The 16,433-nt window shown below is 41.6% G+C and overlaps 1 protein-coding gene across 1 annotated transcript in view; it reads right to left on the bottom strand.

Annotated features, from left to right (window-relative positions):
- The window catches only part of me1 (malic enzyme 1, NADP(+)-dependent, cytosolic), a 404,589-nt gene that overhangs the window by 158,612 nt on the left and 229,544 nt on the right, over positions 1 to 16,433 (bottom strand). Inside the window, exon 6 of the mRNA XM_073055771.1 lies at positions 12,717 to 12,820. Coding sequence (XP_072911872.1) covers positions 12,717 to 12,820 — 104 coding nt within the window. The remainder of the gene's footprint in view (positions 1 to 12,716; positions 12,821 to 16,433) is intronic.

The following is a 16,433-nucleotide window of genomic DNA, read 5'->3' as shown; positions in this document are numbered from 1 at the left end:
GATGCAGCTACAAAGAAGGCAAGACAGCAACTGTACCTCATTAGGAGTTTGAAGAGATTTGGTACTTCAACAAATACACCCAAAAACGTCTATAGATGTACCATGGAGAGCATTCTGACAGGCTGCATCACTGTCTGGTATGGGGCGGGGTGGGGGGGGGGGGGGCTACTGCACAGGACCGAAAGAAGCTGCAGAGGGGCGTAAATTTAGTTGGCTATATCTTGGATACTAGCCTACAAAGTACCCAGGACCTCTTCAAGGAGCAGTGTCTCAGAAAAGCAGAATCCATTATTAAGTACATCCTGCATGCCCTTTTCTCACTGTTACCATCAGGTAGGAGGTACAGAAGCCTGAAGGCACACAGTCAGCAATTCAGGAACAGCTTCTTCCCCTCTGCCATCCGATTCCTAAATGAACATTGAACCCATGAACACTACTTCACTTTTTTAATATATATTATTTGTTTTTTTGCATGATTTTTAATCTATTCAATATACATGTACTGTAATTTATTTATTATTATTATTATTATTTTCTTCTTCTATGTTAAGCACTACATTGTACTGTTGCTGTGAAGTTAACAAATTTCACAACACATGCCGGTGATAGTAAACCTGATTCTGATTCTGATTCATTAGTGATGATTCATTAGCAAGAACCAGATTCCAACAACTCAACAACCAGATTCCTCGTCTGTAAAACAAATCCAGAACATCTTCTCTGAAGTGAGGGCCACAGGCATCAGTGACATGTTGTTCCTCACTCGCAACACATGGCTTGGACTTTCCCAAACTCAAATCCACTTTGGGGAATGAACAGTTGATGTTTCAGGCCAAGAGCTTGTGTCAGAGTTCTGAAAAAGGCTCAGACTCCTCTTCTCCAGTGCTCTGTGAAAAGCTAAACATTTCACCCACATAATGTGCTGGAATAACTCAGCAGCTCAGGCAGCATCTATAGAAAGGAATAAAGAACCAACATTACGGGCCAAGACCCTACATCAGGACTGGAAAGGAAGGGAGAAGAAGCCAGAATAAGGTGATGGGAGGAGGGGAAGGAATACAAGCTGGCTGGTGATAGGCGAGTCCAAATGAGGGGAACAATAGGTGGATGGGGGAGGTGATGGATGGAAGAGGGGAAGAGTTAAAGAAGAAATCTAATAGGAGAGAAGAGCAGACCATGGGAGAAGAAAGGACACTAAAGTGGGGTATGAAGAAGGGAAGGGTTAAGAGAGAAGCCAGAATGTAGCCACCTTCATAACATAGTTAAACGCAGCAGTGAGTTAAACTTGCCAAGCTCCCACAATGTGATGATCCAAAAGGCCAAACAAACTGCAGATGTTGGATATTAGAAATAATAACAGTAACTGATGACAATACTCACCAGGTCAGGCAGCATCTTGGAAACAGGAATAGATTCAATGCTTCATGTTCAAAACTTTTCTTGAAAAATGATCACTACTTATAGATATGGATTGCTGAGCCTAATGCCACTTTATGGATACACAATCAATCTACAGTGCCAATAGAAAGTATTCACCCCCCCCCCCCCCGAAAGTCTTCATGTTTTATTGTTTTACATTGATTCTCAGTGTACTTAATTTGGCCTTTTTGACACTGATCCACAGAAAAAACACTTCTGTGTCTAAGTGAAAACAGATCTCTACAAGTCAGTAAAATTTTATTACAATTGCAATTACTAAACACAAAATAATTGATTGCATAATTACTTACCCCCTTCAAGTCAAATATTTAGTAGCTGCAGCAATTACAGTCTTGAGTCTGTGTGGATACATCTCTATCAGCTTTGCAGATCTGAACACTGCAATTTATCCCCATTCTTATTTTCAAAACTGCTCTAGCTCTGTCAGATTGCATGGGGATCGCAAGTGAAGTATCCTTTTTAAGTCCAACCATAAATTCTCAACTGGATTGAGGTCTGGACTCTGACTTGGCCACTCCAGGACATTAACTTTGGTGTTTTTAAGCCATTCCTGTGTAGCTTTGGCTTTACACTCAGGGTCATTGTCTTGCTGGAAAACAAATCTTCTCCCAAGTCGCAGTTGTCTTGCAGACTGCATCGGGTTTTCCTCCAGGATTTCCCTGTCATTTTGCTGCATTCATTTAGCCCTCTACCTTCACAAGCCTTCCAGGGCCTGCTACAGTGAAGCATCCCCACAGCATGATGCAGCCACCACCAGGATTCACAGTAGGGATGGTATGGTTTTGATGATGTGTGGTGTTCAGCATATGTCAAACATAGTGTATAATCTGATGGCCAAAATGCTCAATTTTGGTTTCATCAGATCATACAGCCTTCTTCCAGCTGACTTCAGAGTCTCCCACATGCCTTTTGGCAAACTCTAACCAAGATTTCACGCGAGTTTTTTTTTTGAACAGTGGCTTTTTCTTTGTATCTCTCCCATAAAGCTGTGACAGGTGAAACACCCAGGCGTGTGCAGTCTCTCCCATCTCAGCCACTGAAGCTTGCAACTCCTCCAGAGTTGTCATCGGTTTCTTGTTGGCCTCCCTCACTTGTCCCCTTCTTGTACGGTCACTCGGTTTTTGAGGGCAGCCTGCTCTAGGCAGATTTACAGCTGTGCCATATTCTTTCCATTTCTTGATGATTGATTTAACTGTACTCCAAGTTACTTGTAAATGTTCTTGTATCTATCTCCTGACTTGTGCTTTTCAATAACCTTTTTGTGGAGTTGCTTGCAGTCTCCATGGTGGAGTTTTTGCCAGGATACTGACTCACCAGCAGCTGGAGCTTCCAGACACAGGTGTATTTTTACTCCAATCAACCCTGACTGCACACAGGTGATCCCCATTAACTAATCATGTGACTTGTGAAACCAATTGGCTGCACCAGTGATGATCTGGTGTGTCATATTAAAGGGGGTGAATACTTATGCAATCAATCATTTTGTGTTTTATATTTGTAACTAATTTAGATCACTTTGCAGAGATCAGTTTTCACTTTGACACAAAATAGTCTTTTTCTGATGATCAGTATAAAAAAAAAGCCAAATTAAATCCACTGTGATTCAATGTTGTAAAATAATAAAACATCATTGTGTTCTTTATCTTATTGTGTTTTTTTGTGCTGCATCAGATCCGGAGTAACAATTATTTTGTATCCCAAGTACACTTGTGTACAGGAAATGATATTAAACAACTTGAATGCTGAACCTTGAATAAACACAAAATATTCTGCAGTTGATGGTAAACCAATCGCTTTGACTGGATTAATCACAATCCCTTTGACCCCCTACCACCAGGCAGGAGGTACCACAGCATTAGGACAAGAGCTGTTAGCATGGGAAACAGCTTCTTCCCCCAGGCTGTAAGACTACTGAACTCCCTGTCACCTCCCGAGTCTCATCACATATGAAGAGCCAGTAGCGTTAGTGTTTTACTTTTGAACTTGTGTCGTAACTGCACCTTGTGCAAAACACCCATCCGCTGGAATATATTTTATTTTCTGTTAATCTATTTGTGGTAATACTACTTTATGTGTTGTGTGTGAGTTATGTGTATTGTGTCATGCACCTTGGGCCAGCAGAATGTTGTTTTGTTTGGTAGTATATTTGAATGACAATAAACTTGAACTTGAAATCCAGAGCAACACACTCAAAATGCAGGAGAAACTCAGCAGGTCAGGCAGCATCTATGGAGGCAGTCAGGACCTGCTGAATTGCCTCGGCCTGAAACGTTGCCTGCTTATTCCCCTCCATAGATCCTGCCTGACCTGCTGAGTTCCTCCAGTAATTTGTGTGTGTTTTAGATATTGATGCAAGAAATACTTTAGCCAGAACAGCAGAAATAATGCCCCTGCTCTCCTTTAAATACAGAAAGAGTTAGATGGGATCTTCTGATCACTGAGTGAGTGTGAACTAGTTTTGGTTGAAATAAGACCATATCCATGAATATAAAACTTGGAACAAATTACTTAAGTGAAACTTAAACCCATAACCTTCTGATCCAAAAATGAATATATCCCTGAATAGAGACACAGTTGATATTATCAACCTGAACAAAAATGATATTAGGTCAAAGGAAAGTTTTGCTAAAGATTGAAGCAGGGGTAGATTATTCAGTACATCACATCTTGAATTAAGATCATGGCTGATACTAATTCTAGATGTGGCGGCACGATAGTACAGCGATAGCCACTAATACACCAGCAGCGGTCAGATCTCGGTTTAATTCCCGCTGCAGTCTGTAAAGGAATATGTACACTCTCCCCATGACCACATGGGTTTCCTCCTACATTTTAAAGATGTACAGGTTAGGGTTAGTAATTTGAGGGCATACTATGTTGGTGCATGAAGTGAGGTGACACTTGTAACCGTAAGTTGCAGTGTACATGAGACAAATAAAGCTAATCTAATTTTATCTCAACACAGCACCATTTCCCAACATGAACCCTTTTCCCCATCACCTTCTGCTTAAATGCTTCCATCTCCATGTGGCTGCCCCAGGAACCCAGCCCGAGGGCGCTACAATCTGAGACACCCGACTCCATTTTAGAAGATGGTTTGAAATAGGTTGAACAGCTGTTGAATCTTTCTATGACAGCCAAACAACGATGCCAAGCATTTTGCAATAAATTGCGTCAGATTTTACATATAATCATTTTCACTGCTCCCTCATTGCAGCCCCTCTATTGTCCCACCAACCCTCTCACATCTATCTGAACTTTTCATTAAGATTTAAAGGATGACTTAAGTTTGTGAGTTTGCTAAGAGTTGTTCAAGACACCTGTAACGTACTTCTTGGACTAAACGCAATGACGCAGATGGAGAGGATCCAGAGAAAGTTCTCGTGAATGATTCCGGGAATGGAAGGATAATGTACGAGGGGCATTTGATGGCTCTCGGCCTGTACACACTGGAATTTAGAAGAATGAGACGGTATCTCATTGCAGCTGATCAAATATTGAAAGGCCTAGATAAAGTGCATGTGGACAGGATGTTTCCTGTAGTGGGAGAGAGAGTCTAGGACCAGAGGCCACAGCCTTACAATAGAGTGATGTCCATTTAGAACAGAGATGAGGAGGAATTTCTTTAGCCAGAGGGTGGAGAATCTGTGGAATTCATTGCCATAAACAGATGTGGAGGCCACATCCTGGAGTATATTTAAACTGCAGGTTGATAGAACCATAGAACATTACAGCACAAAAACAGGCCTTATGGCCCTTCTTGGCTGTGCCGAACCATTTTTCTGCCTAGTCCCACTGACCTGCAACTGGCCCATACACCTCTCAACCATGTACTATCCAAGTTTTTCTCAAATATTAGAAGTGAGTCCGCATTTACCACTTCATCTGGCAGCTCATTCCACACTCCCACCACTCTCTGTGTGAAGAAGCCCCCCCAATGTTCCCTTTAAACTTTTCCCTCTTCACCCTTAACCCATGTCCTCTGGTTTTTTTCTCCCCTAGCCTCAGTGGAAAAAGTCTGCTTGCATTCACTCTATCTATACCCATCATAATTTTATATACCTCTATCAAATCTCCCCCCATTCTTCTACGCTCCAGGAAATAAAGTGCTAACCTATTCAACCTTTCTCTGTAACTCAGTTTCTCAAGTCCCGGCAACATCCTTGTAAACCTTCTCTTCACTCTTTCAACCTTATTAATATCCTTCCTGTAATTAGGTGACCAAAACTGCACACAATACTCCAAATTCGGCCTCACCAATGTCTTATACAACCTCACCATAATATTCCAACTCTTATACTCAATACTTTGATTTACAAAGGCCAATGTACCAAAAGCTCTCTTTACTACCCTATCTACCTGTGACGCCACTGTTAGGGAATTTTGTATCTGTATTCCGAGATCCCTCTGTTCTACTGCACTCCTCAGTGTCCTACCATTTACCTTGTAAGTTCTACCTTGGTTTTTCCTTCCAAAGTGCAATACCTCACACTTATCTGTATTAAACTCCATCTGCCATTTTTCAGCCCATTTTCCCAGCTGGTCCAAATCCCTCTGCAAGCTTTGAAAACCTTCCTCACTGTCCACTACACCTCCAATCTTTGTATCATCAGCAAATTTGCTGATCCAATTTACCACATTATCATCCAGATCATTGATATAGATGACAAATAACAATGGACCCAGCCCTGATCCCTGCGGCACACCTCTAGTCACAGGCCTCCAGTCAGAGAAGCATTCCTCCACTACCACTCTCTGGCTTCTTCCATTAAGCCAATGTCTAATCCAATTTACTACCTCATAGGTAATAGGTTCCAAATTAGTTAGGACATCAAAGGTTAGGAGGAGAAGGCAGGAGAATGGGGTTAAGAGGGATAATAATTCAGTCATGATGGATTGGCAGAACAGACTCGATGGGCTGAATGGCCTAATTCTGCTTCTATGTCTTACGGTCTGATGGCTTTTATGTGTCAGATTAAGATGCTATTTTTGGCCCTTCATTTGCCAAAGATAACGTCTCACTAGAAGCATTATGATGGATTGAGGCAGAGGTTAAGGAATTTGTATAAACACACATTTCATTTTCAGCTTTCATAATGCCAAGGGAACTTCAGTTTGCCAAGTTGAGCACATTTAATTCAGGTCATTTTGGGACCAGTCTGTATCAAATTCTTTTAAATTGCCTCAACCAGGGAAAGTGGTTTACATTAACATCCAGTCACTGTAGTTAATTCGACTCCTACTCTTCATTTATTGAAAATGATTTCATCTCTGATCTTTGTCTGCACTGGATTTGGTTATAAACAGCTTAACCATGTACCCTGTTATAAAGTTGATGCATTTATTTATACCAAAGAGCTCTTGGAATTCAAGGCTTGAAACAACACCACATCCAGATGTGGTTTTTGATATATGTTGGTTCCAAATTTTAAGAACTCCTGCCATATTCCAAAGACATACAGGTTAGGGATAGTGAGCTGTGGGCATGCTATGTTGGCACTGGAAGCATGGACTGCCCAGCACAATCCTCACTGACTTGATAACAACATAGAGCAGTACAACACAGTACAGGCCCTTCAGCCCACAATGTTGTGCTGGCCTGTTAACTTACTTGAAGATCAATCTAACCTTTTCCTCTTACATAGCCCTCCATTTTTCTATCATCTACGTGCCCCAGAGTTTCATAAATGCCAAAGACAACGAAAAAAAAGAAAGAAATAGTGAGTGGTGTATTGGGGTATATTGACCATTCAGAAGTCTAATGGTGATGGAGAAAAAGCTGTTCCTAAAACATTGTGCGTATGTATTCAGGGTCCTGTACTGAAGAATGTTTTTTGTAGAACTGAATGTCTTGCTTTCCATTCAGAACATAAAGCATAGAACACTGGAGCACAGTACAGGCCCTTCGGCCCACAATGTACTGCTGACCTTTTAACTTACTCTAAGAACAATCTAACCTTTCCTCCTACGTATCCCTCCATTTTTCTATTATCCATGCGCCTATCTAAGAGTCTTCTAAATTGTCCATAATGTATCTGCCTCTACCACCACTCCTGGCAGCGTGTTCCACATGCCCACCACTTAAACCGCATAGTTCAAAGGTCAAAGTAAATTTATTATCAAGAGTATTATACCATCTACAAACTTGAGATTCGCTTTCTTGCAGGCAGGCACAAGAAAACAACAGAATCCACAGAGAAACACACACACACACAACAAAGGCTGACAGATATCCAATGTACAAAAGAGGACGAATCATGCAAATGATAAAAAAAAAGTAAACCACCAAAACAGAGAACGTGAACGGCAGAGTCTCCGGAAGAGAGTCCAGAGGCTGAGGAGTCCGTTGAGTGCCGAGGGGAACGAAACCTGATGGCTGCAGGGCACTGACTCCTGTTCCTCCTGCTGGATGGTAATAGTGAGGTTCAGGAGTCATGGGTCACAAGCCACCAGGTTAAGGGGCAATTTATTCTGACATCCTTCTCATTCGCTGTATATACACGTGACAAGTAAAGCTAGTTTTCTTTTATGTGCCCACCAGGCCAGACTATAAAATAAAGAAAGAATAACTGAGCCAAATTAATGACCTTATTCTTTCTTTCAGCCAGTTGTCTGGTACGATCTTAGCAGGTTTGCTAGCTCATTTTGGCTGTTGTTAAGTGGAGTGACATTGTAAGTAAATCCAACACAGGGAGGAGAACGTAATTATCACAAAGATGACCACTTTCAGATTTACTAGAGCCTGAACCACATTTGAAATGAGCTTGTGTCAATCACCAGCATTGGTGCGTGCTGACAAATGCTTAAGCAGTAGCAGAAGGCCAGTGCTAACCAATCCAAACACCAATAAAATCATTTACACAAGAGAGTCTGCAGATGCCGGAAATCCAGAGCAACGCACACAAAATGCTGGAGGGACTCAGCAGGTCAGACAGCATCTATGGAAATGAATAAACAGTTGACGTTTCAGGCCAAGGCCCTTCATCAGGACTGGAAAGAAAAGGGGAAGAAAGCAGAATAAAAAGGCCAGAATATATTTATTATCAAAGTACATACATGTCACCATATACTACCTCGAGATTCATTTTCTTGCGGACAACACAGTAAGTACAAAAAGCAGAATACAATCAATGAAAGACTGCACCCAATAGGTCAACCAATGCGCAAAAGACAAAAAGTCTGTGCAAATACAAAAGAAAAACATATAATAATAAATAAATAAATACATAAATAAGCAATAAATACTGAGAACATGAGTTGAAGAGCCTTTGAAAGCGAGTCCATAGGTCATGGGAACAGTTCAGTGACGGGGTGAGTGAAGTTACCCTCTTTGGTTCAACAGCCAGATAGTTCAGGGGTAATAACTATTCCTGAACCTGGTGAGATACCTTCTTCCTGATGGCAGCAGTGAGAAGAGAGCATGCCCTGGGTGGTGGGGTCCTTAATGTCGGATGCTGCTTTCCCTCGACTGCACTCTGAGTTGCTGTGCTCAGTGGTGGGGAGGGCTTTTACCCAGGATGGACTGGGTCATATCCACTACTTTTTGTAGGATTTTCCATTCAAGGGCATTGGTGCTTCCATACAAGGCTGTGCAATCAGTTAGATGTTTCCACCACACATCTACAGAAGTTTGTCACAGCTTTAGATGTCAAGCCGAATCGTCACAAACTCCTAAGGAAGTAGAGGCGATGCCATACTTCCTTTGTAATTGCACCTACATTCTGGGCCCAGGACAGATCCTCTGAAATGATAACATCGAGGAATTTAAAGATGCTGACCCTCTCCACCTCTGATCCTCTGACGGTACATTGACCTCTCGTTTCCTCCTCACGTCAATAATCAGCTCCCTAGTCTTGCTGACATTGTAAGAGGATGTTGTTGTGACACCACTCAGTCAGATATTCAATCTTCCCCCCCATATGCTGATTGTCACCACCTTTGACTCGGCCAACAACAGTGGTGTCATCGGCAAACTTGTAAATGGCATTGGAGCTGTGCTTAGCCAGTACAGTGTAAAGTGAGTAGAGCAGGGGACTAAGCACACAAACTTGTGGAGCACCTGCACTGGTGGAGATTGTGGAGGAGATGTTGTTGCCGATACAAACTGACTGAGGTCTGCAAGTGAGGAAATCGAGGATCCCGTTGCACAAGGAGGTGTTGAGGCTTAGGTCTTAAAGCTGATTGATCAGTTTTGAGGGGATGATAATGTTGAATGCCGAACTGTAGTCGATGAGGAGCATCCTGATATGGCCATCTTTGCTGTCCAAATGTTCCAGGATTGAGTGAAGAGCCGATGAAATGGCACCTGCTGTTGACATGGTGTGATTGCAGGCAGATTAGAGGTGTGGGGAGTGCAAAGCTAGAGGGTGAAATGGGAATCCAGATGGGTGGGAGAGGGGAATGAAGTAAGAATCTGGGAGGTGATATATGAATTAGGTTATAGGGCTGGAGAACAACAAATCTGATAGGAAAGGAGAGTGGACCACGGGAGAAAGGGAAGGAGGAGGGGCATACAGGGGATTAAAAAGGCAAGAGAGGGGAAGAGGGAAAAGGCCTGAGTGGGGAACTGAAGCATTGAAGAAGAAACCAAAAAGCCATATTTTATTTTTCCCTGTGCTTTTATTTGTTGCCTTCCAAATTAAAAATAAACCTCCTGTTTTTATTCTGATTTTTAAATTACTTTCATGTATGTTCCTGAATGGAATAAAAATGATAGTTATTTCAGGATTATAAGATCTTAGACAAAGCCAGAGACACTCTGGATCCTGAGGGACAGGCTATTGATAAAAATATAACAAAGAGTTAAATATGCCCCACTGGGACTGAAAAACTAACGAACCAATACAGTTTGCGACACAGTTCTGAAAAATCAGTTTCACTAAGTTAAATCATCTCACACATACACAATGAGTATGTGCTCCAGGTAACAGGAACTGTGCTGAGAAACAGGGCCGGTAAGTATATATATATTCATTCTCTCTCTCTCTCTCTCTCTCTCTCTCTCTCTCTCTCTCTCTCCCTCCCTCCCTCTCCCTCTCCCTCTCCCTCCCTCGCTCTCTCCTCCAGTGAACAGGAGCCTGTGGCTGAGAAATGGGGTGCTGAGTAAATGTCCCTACACATTAGACAGACATGGAATGTAATCTGTATGAAAAACTCCTCCAGGGACTGATTAAATTACAAGAAGACAGTACAGAAAATAAAAAGGTCTCTGAAATCCTCAAATAATTCTGGCAAGTACGTCTGGAAAGCTTCAGGCTACAACCCATGAGTAACACTATCCAAGTCATAAAGAAGCAAACTGGCTTTCTTCTCTTTGGAGCGTAGGAGGATAAAAGGTGTATAAGATGATAAGAGGCGTAGATCAATGGGCAGCCAGAGACTTTTTCCCAAGGCGGAAATAGCTAATAAGAGGGGGCATAATTTTAAAGTGATTGGAGGTAAGGAAGTGGGGCTGTCAGAGGTAGGTTTTCTCTACAGACAGTAGTGGGTGTACGGATCCAGGCGTCCAGAAGTGGTAGGAGAACCACTGGGTAATGTTGCAGCTCATTGAAATCCTAAAATCCTGGTTAGACACACTTAGAATATTATGTTCAGTCAGTTCTGGCCGTCTGATTACACTGAACAAGAAAGATTTTGCTTCCTGAACACTTTTCAGTGCATCTTATGGATTTTGGGCTGCTGAACATGAAAATCAGCATGAAATTTCCCTATCACACACCATTGTTTTGAAATCAGCTGTATTTGTTAATTCAATTCACAATTCAAGTCAATTAAAATGTTGCCACAATGTAAGTTGAGAAGTTTTCTATCTTGTCCAGGCACGCTTAGGCACGGCGGCTGCAGGACAAGTTTTAGAAAGACTATAAATTTCCGTGAAGGATTTTGCTATTTGATACAGATGTTTCCCAGAGTAACTGATGCCAAGATTATGGTAGTTACTTTTGTTAGTCCACAAATCAAACAGGTCGTCAATGACTGGCAGTTAGTGGGACCGGAGAAAATCGCAAGGAATGCAAACTACATACAGCTGGTTGACAATATGCTTCAAGCATATAAAACTATGAAGTGCAACATGTCACTAAAGATTCATTTTCTTGATTCCCGTTTAGACTTCTTCCTTGCAAACCTTGGTGCTGTCAGTGACGAGCACGGTGAAAAGTTTCACCAGGACAGTGTGGTCATGGAGAAACGGTATCAGAGAAACTGGAATCCATCAATGCTGGCTGATTGGTGTGGGGCATTTAAGCGAGAAGCCTCAGGCACTGAGTACAAATTAAAATCATCAACAAAACATTTTAGCTTAGTTGAATATTGCAAAGCATCTGCACTGTTATGCAATTAAACACATTATATTCACTAAAAGTTAATTTCTTAAAATTTCATGATACATGATACAAGTAGTCTGAAATTATATTTGGGTTTAGCCACAAGCAGTCCATTAAAAGCAAAAAATTTAATGAGGAAGCAATACTTCCGAGAAATAAAATGCTCTCCAGTGATATAGGAAGGATATGGAAGCTTTGGAGAGGAAGCAGTAAAGATTTACAAGGATACTACCTGGATTAGGAGCATGTTTCATGAGGATAGGCTGAGCGAGCTAGGGCTTTTCTCTTTGGAGTGAAGGAAGATGAGAGGTGACTTGACAGAGGTGTACAAGATAAGAGGCTCAGATCGGGTGGACAGCCAGAGACCTTTTCCGGGTCCGTTATGGCTAATATGAGGGGGCATAATTGTAGGGCGACTAGAATAAAGTGTGGGGGAGGGGATGTCAGAGGTAGGATTTTCACACAAAGAGCGGTTGATGCAAGTAACGCCCTGCCAGGGATGCAGATACATTAGGGGCATTTAAGAAATCTCAGATAGGCACATGGATGATAGCAAAATGGAGGGCTATGGAGGAGTTGGTTTGCTTACTCTCAGTGTTAGTTTGATCTTGGAATAAGTTTAAAAAGTCAGCACTACATCACAGGCCAAAGGACCGTGCTGTTATGTTCTATGTTAAATAAGCAATATTGACCAGACAAGAATTAATAAACACAATAGATTCTGCAGATGCTGGAACTCCGGAGGAACACACATAAAGTGCTGGAGGAACTCAGGTCAAGCAGCATCTACGGTGGGAATAAAAGGTCAATGTTTTGGGCCAAAACCCTTCATCACGACTGGAGAATAAAGCTGATTTTGAGTAAGACTGCTTGGCGCAGCTGAACAATATTGCACATTAATCTTCCATGCACCATAGAGGGAAGCATACGGCAAACGAAAAATTTACAAACCTCTCAGTCACGGCCTGCATAAACTCTTCCACAAGATCATCATATTCTTGACCTCTTATCCGTTTGTGCCTCAGTCCAATGTACAGAGGATCTTTCAGCAACTCCTGCCAAAGGACAGAACAAAAGTTTCAGTTTTAAATTAAACTATTGAATGCAAACACAAGAGGCATTTTTTCCATTAATGAATGTATTTGTTCTGTTAATAAATGAATCTCAAGGTAGTATATGGTAACATACTGCATATTTAATTTTATAAAAAATTTACTTTCAACTTTAAACTTGTATTCACTCTTAAAGCTGCATAGACTAGAGGCTGATAAGAAATTGAGACATTACTCTAATCCTTAATTTTCAGACCACAATCACAAAAATGCCACATCTTCATCAAGATGGAATTTTTTTTAAAATTCAGGTGGGGGGAATCTAAGAAAAAACTGAAAATGTTAGAAGCACATATATCAAGATGCATATATAAAGAATGAGAAACAGAGTTAACAAAGATTCTTCACCAGAACAGGTAGGTGATTGTTGACCTGCAATGCTATCCCTTTCCACAGATGCAGACTAATGCTTTGAGTGTTTCCAGAATTTACTCCCTGAACACTCACGACTGCATGCCAGACTCCGCTGTAGCTCCATCTACAAGTTTACATACGGCACCACCATAGAACGCCTATTATGGTTGTGGTACTGGGAAACTAACCGGCCGTGAATAACACAACACACGAGAGACGGGGAGCTGAGGAACGCACGTGCATCTGTTTATTTCGCTTGTATGCTATCTACTCAGAATGCCCTCTCACATTACGTTCAGTACATAACACACAGGGAAGCTTAGCAACAACCCATAAGGATCAAAATGTGCTCGAGTACGTAAGGGGCCGTATGTCTTATGTGTGGCGGGACCTGTCTGGATGGCGGCACAGAGGAGCAGCGATTACCGTAACGCTGTTACAGCGCCAGTAAGCCGGAGTACGATTCCTGCCGCTTTCTGTAAGGAGTTTGTACATTCTCCCAATCGCCACGAGGGTCTCCTCTCACATTCCAAAGATGTACTGGTTAGTAGGTTAATAGATCACATGGGTGTAATTAGGCAGCGTGGGTTCATTGGGCCGGAAGGACCTGCTGCCATACTGTACAGGTTTCCGCCGCTATCCGAAGGTAGAGCGTTCCTATGAAACCGTTTGTAAGCCGAAATGTCGTAAAGCGAAGAAGCAATTACCATTCATTTATCTGGGAAAAATTTTTGAGCGTTCCCAGGCCCAAAAAAATGACCTACCAAATCAAACCAAATAACACATAAAACCTAAAATAACACTAACATATAGTAAAACCAGGAATGATATGATAAATATACACCCTATATAAAGTAGAAATATTGTACGTATAGTGTAGTTTCACTTATCAAACTCGGGAAGACAGCGAGCCAAAATCGATTTGGAGAAAAATAATTGGCACGTACACACCTACGCACGTACACACATGTGCACACAACTGCCCCCACAAGGCTTCACAGTCATTGTAGTCTTTCTCGGGGTAAACACAAGTATAAAGCGGGCGTCTTTTTTTCGTAAAAGCAAAAACCCTCTTTGGTTAGCGAAAACAAGTACTAATGTAGGTCTTTCGTAACAGCGAGCTGTCGTAAAGCGAACGTTCGAAAAACAGGGGCCACCTGTATCTCTAACTAAGTGAGAGCATTTCACTGTATCTCAACAACAAAGCAATGGTAACCAATACTAATAATCGTCCTTGCAAAGTCAAAATATCTTCAAAGAGAATCTACTCCACAAACCAAAACATACTGCACTTCAGTCTTAAGGATTCTATCATTAAGGACCCCATCACCCAGGCCATACCCTCTTCTCATTCCTACCATCAGGGAGGAGGTACAGAAGCCTGAGGACACACACTCAGCGTTTTAGGAACAGCTTCTTCCCCTTCGCCATTAGATTTCTGATCGTACAATGAACCACGCACACAACCTATTTTTTTTCTTTTATTGTTCTCTTTTTGTACTGCTTATTTAAATTAATTATATATATTTATTTCTTACTGTCATTTATATTTTTATTAATAATCAGAATCAGGTTTATTATCACCGGCATGTGATGTGAAATTTGTTAACTTAGCAGCAGCAGTTCAATGCAATACATAATATAGAAGAAAAAAAAGTAAAACTAAGTAAATAAATAAATCAGTTACAGTATATGTATATTGAATAGATTAAAAATCATGCAAAAATAAAAATAATGTTTATTAAAAAGGTGAGATAGTGTTCATGGGTTCAATGCCCATTTAGAAATCAGATGGTAGAGGGGAAGAAGCTGTTCCTGAATCACTGTTTGCCTTCAGGCTTCTGTACCTCCTCCCTGACGGTAACAATGAGAAAAGGGCATGCCCTGGATACTGGAGGTCCTTAATAGTGGAAGCTGCCTTTCCGAGACACTGCTCCTTGAAGATGTCCTCAGTACTTTGTAGGCTAGTACCCAAGATGGAGCCAACTAAATTTCCAACCTTCTGCAGCTCCTTTCAATCCTGTGCAGTAACTGTACCACCCCCCCCCCCCATACCAGACAGTGATGCAGCCTGTCAGAATGCTCTCCATGGTAAATCTGTAGAAGTTTTTGTTGACATACCAAATCTCTTCAAACTCCTAATGAAGTACAGTTGCTGTCTGTAGCTGCATTGCGATGTACTGCTGCCACAAAACAACAAATTTCACGACATATGCCAGTGATGTTAAACCTGATTCTGATTCTAACAGGCCATTCAGTCCAACTGGTTCATGCCCACCTTGGTACCTTCTTCACTAAATGGGGATATACCTTTCCATCGTTTGAAATTAGTTACTTTCCAACAAAATGTATCTGCAATTTGCCTCAACTCTTCCACACAGAAGAAAGAGCCATAGTCAGTGGTGTGCTATCACCACTGAACAGTGAGCAAAGATCCATCCTGTACTTCCCATCAGAGAACCATATCAGCCAGCGACAAGAGAGAAGCTAATCTTGGTTCCAGCATTTTATTTATTTGTTTTAATTTCAAGACACAGCACGGTAACAGGCCATTCTGGGCCATTGAGACCATGCTGTCCAGTTACACCCATGTGACTAATTAGACTGCTGACCTTTATATTGAATGTGGGAGGCAACTGGAGCACCTGGAGGAAACCCATGCAGTCATGGGGAGGATGTACAAGCTCCTTTACAAACAGCGGCAGAAATTGAGCCCGGTTTCAGAATCTGAGGCTGTCTTGCGCCTTATTTCAATCTCATTTTCCATAACTGCAAAGTGCATTAAAGGAATTAATATAATGTGCAGATATTATTTCCAACCCCGTCGTAGCATAGTGGGTAGCTTAGCATTTTATAGCACCAGCAACCAGAGTTCATTTCCCATTGCCGACTGAAAGGAGCATGTACGTTCTCCCCATCTCCTCCGGGTGCTCCAGTTTGCTCCCACATTCCAAAGACGCACAGGTTGGTAGGTTAATTGGCCACATGGTGTGGTGCATTTAATATTTCAGCAACTTATGAGTAATATTGTAAATCCGTTGTTCGATTAAGTACTGCTTGTTTACATGATTCAGTACAGGTCACATGTAAGAAGTACATAAATGGCATATGTCATGATGCCACCAAATCATATGCACGCGCCTCACTAAAGTAAAAACTAAGTAGACATTAACTTTTGATTTGTTTCTGGAGTTTCAAAACA

The sequence above is a fragment of the Hemitrygon akajei genome, chromosome 9 (assembly GCF_048418815.1).
Source record: "Hemitrygon akajei chromosome 9, sHemAka1.3, whole genome shotgun sequence".
Classification (NCBI taxonomy): Eukaryota; Metazoa; Chordata; class Chondrichthyes; order Myliobatiformes; family Dasyatidae; genus Hemitrygon; species Hemitrygon akajei.
This window is presented reverse-complemented; position numbering and strand designations above follow the sequence as displayed.